The sequence below is a fragment of the Arachis ipaensis genome, chromosome B06 (assembly GCF_000816755.2).
Source record: "Arachis ipaensis cultivar K30076 chromosome B06, Araip1.1, whole genome shotgun sequence".
Taxonomy (NCBI): Eukaryota; Viridiplantae; Streptophyta; class Magnoliopsida; order Fabales; family Fabaceae; genus Arachis; species Arachis ipaensis.
In genome coordinates, this window is record NC_029790.2 from 8,518,044 (window position 1) to 8,526,839 (window position 8,796).

General features: G+C 36.6%; 1 protein-coding gene across 2 annotated transcripts in view; it reads right to left on the reverse strand.

Annotated features, from left to right (window-relative positions):
• Positions 1-635, reverse strand: part of LOC107645672 (protein DEHYDRATION-INDUCED 19 homolog 3) — a 2,966-nt gene extending 2,331 nt beyond the window's left edge. The window contains exons 1-2 of one of the 2 annotated variants that reach the window (XM_016349745.2): positions 334-633; positions 52-194 (exon numbers count right to left, since the gene is read on the reverse strand). In XM_016349745.2, the coding sequence (XP_016205231.1) occupies positions 52-194; positions 334-412 (222 nt within the window). In that variant the 5' untranslated portion in view covers positions 413-633. Of the gene's footprint in view, positions 1-51; positions 198-333 lie in introns of both variants that reach the window. The other variant, XM_021103890.1, reaches the window with a different exon arrangement.

Below are 8,796 nucleotides of genomic sequence, written 5' to 3' on the forward strand. Positions count from 1 at the left end.
TTTAAATGAAAAGGAAAGAAAATGTTAAAAGGTGGGAGACGAATAAAATACCCCAGATTTGGGTTCAAGAGAATGTTCCAAGTCAATATGGCAACAAAGCTCGAGAAGATCAAAGTCATCTACACAAAACGGGCATGGATATACCGTCCTCAACTCATCTTCCCCTTTCATCTCTTCAAAATCCTCGAACACCTCTGCTTCAACATCCCCACCAAAATAAATAAATAAATAAAAAGGTTAAATATTGAGCTAACACAACACACCCCAAAAAGGAAAAAAGGACCTTTTTTGCTTCGACCCCACGAAACTGTGTTATAAAGAAGAAGAAAATACCAGCATAACGGGATTTGTGTCTGGATGGGTAGCTTCTAGAAGCAGTACCGAAGGGAAAACCCAAAGTGTCGCGGTCCATTGGTTTTGCGATTGAAGTAGGAACTGGAACAACCACCACAAGAAGAAGAAGAGGAAGAAGCAAATGAAGTAGACGACTATGTATTTGTGTGTGTAAGTGAGTGAGTTATATATATAGAGAGAGAGAGAGTGTGTGGGTGTGTAAGAAATGAGAAGGGGGAGGAAAGTACGAAGGAGTTTCGCTTGGTTCGGTTTGGGGTTGCAATTTGCACTGCGCGCTTCCTTCTTGTGGTGTGGATCCTTAGCCAGCACGAATTCTAGTTATTTTATGAATTTACCGAAATGCCCCTTCAAGACCAAGACCGCATCAAGTCATCAACCACCGTCCAATGTCCATCCTCAACCACCTCTAAGTAATTTCCAATTTTTTATAAGGTCCATTCAACTAGGCCCAGTTCCCATAATAGAGACTTTCAATCATCATAAGCCCAAATATACAGATTAAGCCCAACTCAAATCCATTTGTAATATTCTATATAGTATTCATCACGTTTGAGTCTAGAGTTCAGCCCTATACCAAAAATCCCAGACCAAATAGAAAAGTTTTGTCGGCAAACTCAATAACTCATACACTATCCATAAAGCTATTTGATAAAAGAACTAAATATAGAATTTTAAAACTTAAATTCTAAATTCTAAATTCTAGTCATAAATAATTTACATAGGAAAGAATCAGAGAGTTGAGTTTAATATTTGATATTTGATTAACGATCATTTTTTAATTTCACATAAGAAGAACACTGGCTAAAAGCAAACATTATTTAGGTATTACCACAACCAGACACTGCATGTTTTAATTTTGAACTTATTGATTACTTAGGATGCCATATTTGGTATTTATTCTGAGCTAGAAATAAACAGGACAGATAATTAAGGCAACTCAATAGTGTGGTTCCTGTCTGTGAACGTAACAGAGGAAACAGAGAAAGTGTAGGAATCTTTGAAGGTGAAAGTAATGAATTATATTCTTGATCAAATGTTACAAGTTGACATGTCAATGCTTATATAATATATCAGATACATGACTCTATATAATACGCACGTAACAAACCTCAGCAAACTAAACTAACTCTAATTGACTCGTAACAAACTTTTTATATCAGGTTCTAATGGCTTCCTATATTTGTTATGTTAACTATACTATCTATATCTCCCCTCAAACTTAGTGTTACATAGAGGAAATAATGCAAAAGTGGTATGTGAGAGCGGTTTCGTAAATACATCCACTATCTAGAAAGAAGAGAAACATGAACAACATATAGGTGCTTGCCAGTAACCATGTCCCGTATCAAATGCAAACCAACCTCAAAATACTTTGATCTATAGTATGAAGCACAGGGTTTGTTGTTAGCATAACTGCGCCAAGGTTATTGCAGAAGATGGTCGGAGGCATGGAGGATTCAACCTTGAGTTCTCCCAACAATTTTTAAAGCCATATGATCTCTGCATTTGTATCTACGAGTGACCTGAATTCGCCCTTTGTCGACGACCTGATGACCGTGTGTTGTTTTCTACTCACCCATGAGACAAGATTCAATCCTACATAGACGCATTATTCGCTCGTTGATCGGCGATCATCCACATTGTTGGCCCAGTCACTGTAAGAGAAAGCCAAAATTTGAAAATCAGTGCTTGATGTGAAGAGTAAACCATGTGAGGTACAACCCGAAAAATATCGAAGGATCTGCTTCACGGCTGTCCAGTGTGTAAAAAGAGGCCTTTGCATGAATTGGCTGACTCGATTGACAGAGTATACTATCTTAGGATGAGTCAATGTTGCATATTGTAAGCTCCTGACGATAGACCTGTACAAAGTAGGCTTATCAATCAGTGCCTTTTCTCTCTTTTAACACCAACATTTGATTTTTCTTTTGTTAAATAGGATAGATTGCATGATAATAGCTGTTTGCATGTATGTTTTGCTTGGTTGAAGTAATGAGTTTCTTTTCAAGACCTTATTTTATAGTATTTCACTAATTCAAATTAAAATTTGTGTTAAACTTGTTTGAGGATTGTAATTTGGAATATGATTTATAGCTAAGAACACACAACCTGTGAGATTTTGAGCTTAATTATATGGTTACATTATTTAACCATGATTTTTTTATTCTTGTGTGTTTTCTTCTCTATGATTGCAATCTATAGTTTGTTCCATTCTATATGTCCATTGTTTAGTGTATTCGCATGCATACATATGATTGAGGCCATCATTTGTTACTAACTCACTTACCCTAAATAGCCTACCGTTCCAATTACCTTTGTTTGTCACTTTGAGCCTTTTAATCCCCATTTGTTCTTTATATTACCACATCACTAGCCTTAAGCGGAAAAACAATTAATTACCTGATTTGAATCTTTGGTTAGTTTAAGATAGTGTGTGTCAACTAAGTGTGGGAAATTATGGAAACTTGGGTTGATGAGAATGTGTTGTATTTTATTGACAAAAATATTGGGAATTTGGGGTGCTTACTCATGTGAAAATTGAAAAAACCATATGCATTGATATATTATGCTTTCATTTATATATATATAAATAAAAAAAATAAAAAAAAGAAAAAAAGAAATAAATGAACAGGGGATAAAATCACCCCAATACTAAGTTCAATAAAAGATCAATGCATATGTGATGAAATTAAAAATTGATACACGAGTATGTGATGCAAAAGTGGGATTTTTGGGTAGCTAGGCATGATTTTAGAATTATATAGAGTGTGTGTGTTAGGTGAGAACTTAGGTTAGTCAAAGATACATATTATAGCTCACTTGGTCATACATATATCCTCACCCTTACCTTAGCCCCATTACAACCTTGAAAAGACCTCATGATGTTTGCATTTGTACACTAAATATTTGTTGATTGGTTAGATGAAGAATAAAGTTTTAGAAAGCATGACTAGAGAAGAGTAGAGTGGATTAACCCTAGACACTTGAGCGATTAGAGTGCATATACACTTCCAGTGAGGGTTCAATGCTTGATTCTATGTTCTCTGCTTTCATGAGCTATCCTCTTACAAGTTTACTTGTCTTTTATTGTGTAATTTGAATTAGTGGAATCTGATTTTTGTTTGTCTTGGAGAACTTGTTTACTTCTAACCAAGTAGGTAAAAACATCTTAGTATATAGTTGCATTCATTTACATAGACTGCATTGCACGAGTCTTACTTTCCCCCATTCATTCTTTTGGTCTCCTTGAGCTTAGCATGAGGGCATGCTAATGTTTAAGTGTGGGGAGATTGATAAACCACTATTTTATGGTTTATCTTGTGCTAAATTGAGTGGTTTTATTAATTCTTTGCACACTTATTCATACGAATTGCATGCTTTTACAAATCCTTCCCAATTTTGTTATATGATTGAAAACTTGCTTCCTAAGCCTTTAAATTGTGTATTTTTTTATATCCTTTTTGTACCATTCGATGCCGTGATCTGTGTGTTAAGTCTTTTCAGGCTATATAGGACCGGAATGGCTTAGAGGATGGAGAGGAAGCTTGCAAAAATGGGAGGAACACAAGAAACAAAGGAGATGACCAGCGAGGATCAACGCGCACGCATGGCTCACGCGTGCGCGTGACTTGAAGCTTTTCACAGCGACGCGTACGCGTAATTAACGCGTACACGTGACAAGCGAAATTGCACAGTGACACGTGCGCGTGACTGATGCGCACGCGTGACATGCGCAGAAGACCATCGACGCGTACGCGTGACTTACGCGTACGCGTGATGTGCGCCACGTGCAGAAATCACAGAAGACGTTGGGGGCAATTTTGGGCTGGTTTTGGACCCAGTTTTCGACCCAGAAACACAGACTAGAGCCAAGGGACAGGCAGAGACTCAACACATATTCACTTTTACACAATTTTAGTTTTTAGTTTTGAATCTTAGAGAGAAAAACACTACTTCCTCTAGGGGTTCTTTACATTCATAGATTTCTAGTTTTATGCTTTTGAATTGGATATTGAGAAGAGTTACTACCTCCGTTTGAAGTCTTTATCATTACAGTTTGCTTTCCTATTCCCTTACTCTTTTACTTTCCATTCAGTTGGTTTAGAGTTACATATGGATATCTTCGATTTTGGAAATTATTAATGCAAAGAGTTATTTTTACCTTTAATTAGTTTTTTGTTATTACTTTATTTGAATTACCATGTCTTCTTTTCACTCCCTTTATATGTTTATGAAAATGGCACTCATGTCAATGGAGTAGACTCCCAACTTGACATGGGAGTTGATTAATAGGAGACCCTTGAGTTGGAATGCTCAAGTGTTAATCTGTAATTGGAAGTTGTTGGCTGACTCTCTAGTCACTTACTCTAATCCTTCCCTATGAGAGGATTAGGACTTGTGAATCAGAGTTGGTTAGTTACTTGACTTTTCTTTATTAAGTAAAGGATAACTAAGTAGAATAACAACCTCTTACTATTATACTTGAGAAATTTCAACAAGGATAGAAATTTCGATTAATCCTCTCCCAGTCAAGGCTTTCTATTTCAAATATATAAAACCTCTTATTGATTTTTATTGCTTTAATTAATAATTATTTTATTTTTCCGTTCTCCAACTCTAAAATTTCTCAGAAAATTCCTGACCAATAAATTGCACTCTTTTGTCAACTCGTTGGGAGACGACCTGGGAATTCTACTCCCAGTATTTTATTCTTAAATTGTGACAACTCTTTTTAAATTGATAAGCGGAATTTTTGTCGGTTAAAAACTATACTTGCAACGCTGTTTTCATTATAAATTCTTAATCGGCAATTTTCCGTCTGTCATGAATTCTTGGAAATTAAATTATTTTGACTAAGTAGTTGTATTCATGTAGATAGGCTACTTATAGATAGTTTACATTGAATAAATGTTGATACCCCTTTCTTGTATCTTTCATGCTTTAGCATGAGGACATGCTTGGTTTAAGTGTGGGGAGATTGATAAACCACAATTTTGTGATTTATCTTGTGTTGAATTTGGTGAATTTTATCAACTTTTCCTACATTTATTCAATGAAATAGCATGGTTTTATGAATTTCTCCTAAATTGTGCTTATGCATAAAAACATGCTTTTTATGCTCTTAATTTGCTAATTTTAATCCTCTTTAATTTTATTCGATGCCTAGATGTGTTCGTTAAGTGATTTCAGATTTAGAAGGCAAAGATTGGATTGAAGGAATGAAGAAAAAATAAGTAAAAGTGAAGAATTCATGAAGAAATGAAGTTTTGGAAATATGTCATGCAAGGCGTACACGTGACCCACGCGTACGCATGACTAGAGTATCGTCAAGCGACGTGTACGCGTGACCCACATGTACGTGTGACATCTGTCACGTGACCTCATTAAAGAAACATGCTGGGAGCGATTTCTGAGCTCATTGAGGACTAGATCCAACTCATTTCTGAAGTATTTGAGGCCAGAATCAAGAAGGAAGAAGGGGGGAGCAATTAGTATAGTGTAGGAAATATGCTTTAGGTTAGTTCTAGAGAGAGTAGCTTCCTCTTCTCTCTAGAAATTAGGGTAGATTTAGGATAGATTTCTCTTAGGTTTAGAATTTAATTGTTGCTTTGATTTTGTTTCCTTGCAATTTCTTATTCCTACATCTTTGTTCTCTTAGTTTACATTATTAGTTTCCCTTTTATGTCATTTTCATGTTCATGCGCTATTGTTGGATTTGAATTTTCTTTAATGCAATTTTATGTTTTCATGTCATTGATGTTTAATTGAGTTGTTATTGTTATTTTCTTGCATTTGGTAGTAGTAGATTTTATTCTTATTGCAATTCATTATGCTTTTATTTTTATGCACACCAAGTGTTTGATAAAATGCTTGGCTTAGGTTTACAGTAGTTTTTTAGCATTCTTGGCTTGGAAAGAAAAATTAGGTGATCTTGAGTCATTAATATCCAATTTAGATTGGTGATCTAGAATTGCTAGTTAATCTTGTTTCCATTAACATTACTTATGGATTAGGATTAACTAGGCATATTTGACTTTCTTCCGATGTTGAAGATAACGTAATAGGCTTTAGTTCTTGATAATTATTGTGTTATGATTAATGACTAGGATAGAAAATCTTGATTCTCAATCCTTGCCATGAATGACTCTTTTTAGTATTTGTTATCTTTAATTGTTTTCTTTACTTTATTGTCATTTAAATTCTTGCCTTTTTAATTTCTTGTCTCATCATCAACCTAACCCCGTGAAACTCATAACCAATAATTGAGCAATCGATTGTAATTCCTAGGGAGAACGACCCGGGAGCAATACTCTCGATTAATTTTATTCGGTTGAACTTGTGACAAGCAAAATTAAACTTTGATTAAGGGTTATTTGTCGGTTTGGAACTATACTTGCAACGAAGTGATTTCTTTTATTGAGAAGAAATTCTAAGCCGACAAAACTCCTCTTTCACTAACCAGAAAAGATGCACCATTTGTTTGGACATCGGAATGCGAAGAGAGTTTTCAAACTCTGAAGCAGAAACAGACTACTGCGCCTGTACCTGTGTTACCTGAACCTGATGAGCCTTTAAGGTATATTGTGACACGTCATTGAAAGGTCTGGGGTATGTGCTAATGCAACACCGTAATGTCGAAGCATATGCTTCTCGACAATTGAGGCCACATGAAATGAACTATCTAAGTCTGGATTTAGAACTCGTTGCGGTTATGTTTGCTCTGAAAGTCTGGAGGCATTATTTGTATGGAGTCAAGTTTCAAGTTTTTCTCCGATCGTAAGAGTTTGAGATATCTTTTCGATCAACAAGAATTGAATATGCACCAGAGGTGGCGGATGGAGCTGCTGAAAGATTATGACTTTGAATTAAATTACCATTCAGGAAAGGCAAATATCGTGGCAGATGCTTTAAGCCAAAAATCATTATATGTCGCATGGATGATGCTTGAAGACGAAAAGTTGCTGAAACATTTTAAAGACTTGAATTTTGGCGTAAGGGAAGTAGTAGGTGAAGTATGTTTGAGTCAGTTGCACGTCTCGAGTGACTTTAAGGCTGAGATTCATAAAGCTCAGCTGAATGATCAGGAAATGGGAAAAATGTTACAAACAGTTGAACAAAAGAAACCTGAAGAAGTCGCACAAGATAGAAAAGGAGTGTGGAGGTATAAGGGGAGGATTTGTATACCGAACGTGGGAAGTTTAAGACAAGACGTGTTAACGGAAGCTCACCGGAGTAAGTTTTCGATCCATCCAGGAAGTACCAAGATGTACCATGACTTGAAGGCAATGTTTTGGTAGCTAGGAAGGAAAAAAAGATGTGGCATCGTATGTTTCTAAGTGTTTAACCTGTCAAAAAGTCAAGATTCAGCATCAAAAACCATCCAGAGCCCTTCAACCTTTAGAGATTCCTCAATGAAAGTGGGAAAGTATCGCAATGGATTTTGTGTCAGGTTTGCCAAGGACTCGGACTGGATTTGATGATGTTTGGGTGATTGTGGATTGGCTGACAAAGTCAGCTCACTTTTTGCCCGTTCAGATGAATTATACCTTGGAAGGGCTAGCACGCTTGTACATCAAGAAAATTTTAAGGTTGCATGGTGTGCCTACCACCATAATCTCTAACAAAGATTCCCGTTTCACTTCAAGATTTTGGGGAGCTTTCTAGCATGCGTTTGCAACTCAGTTGAGCTTAAGTATGGCATACAATCCTCAAACAGATGGCCAAACGGAGAGGACCATTCAAACCCTAGAAAATATGTTGAGAGCTTGCATTCTGGACTAACCGGCGAGCTGGAATCGATATATGCCGCTAGTGGAATATCTATCATCCGAGCCTCGGAATGGCTCTGTATGAGGCTCTGTGTGGTAGGAAGTGCCAATCTCTACTGTGTTGGTATAAAGCTGGAAAATCGAGTTTGTTGGGGCCTGAGTTAGTAGCCGAAACTACCAAACAAATTAAGAAAATCCGAAATAGAATGCTTACTGCTCAAAGCCACCACAAAAGCTACACCGATCAGAGGTGAAAACCTTTAAAGTTCGATGAAGGAGATCATGTATTCTTAAGGGCTATCCCAACCACAAGAGTGGGTAGAGCGATTAAGAGAAAGAAGCTGAACCCTGGTTATATCGGTCCGTTTCAGATTCTGAAGAGAATTGGAACAATAGCCTACCGAATAGCCTTACCACCGCATCTTTCGAACTTGCATGACATGTTTCACATCTCACAGCTTTGGAAGTATACTCCTAATGCCAGCCATGTTCTGGAACTTAAATCAGTGCAATTAAAAGAGGATTTGACACTCCAAGTAACACCGCACAGAATCGACGATACCAGTGTGAAGATATTACGGGGGAAAAAGGTTTTATTGGTTAAAGTTTCTTGGAGTTAAGCCATAATTGAATAACACACTTGGGAACTCAAATCTAAAATAAGAAAGGACTA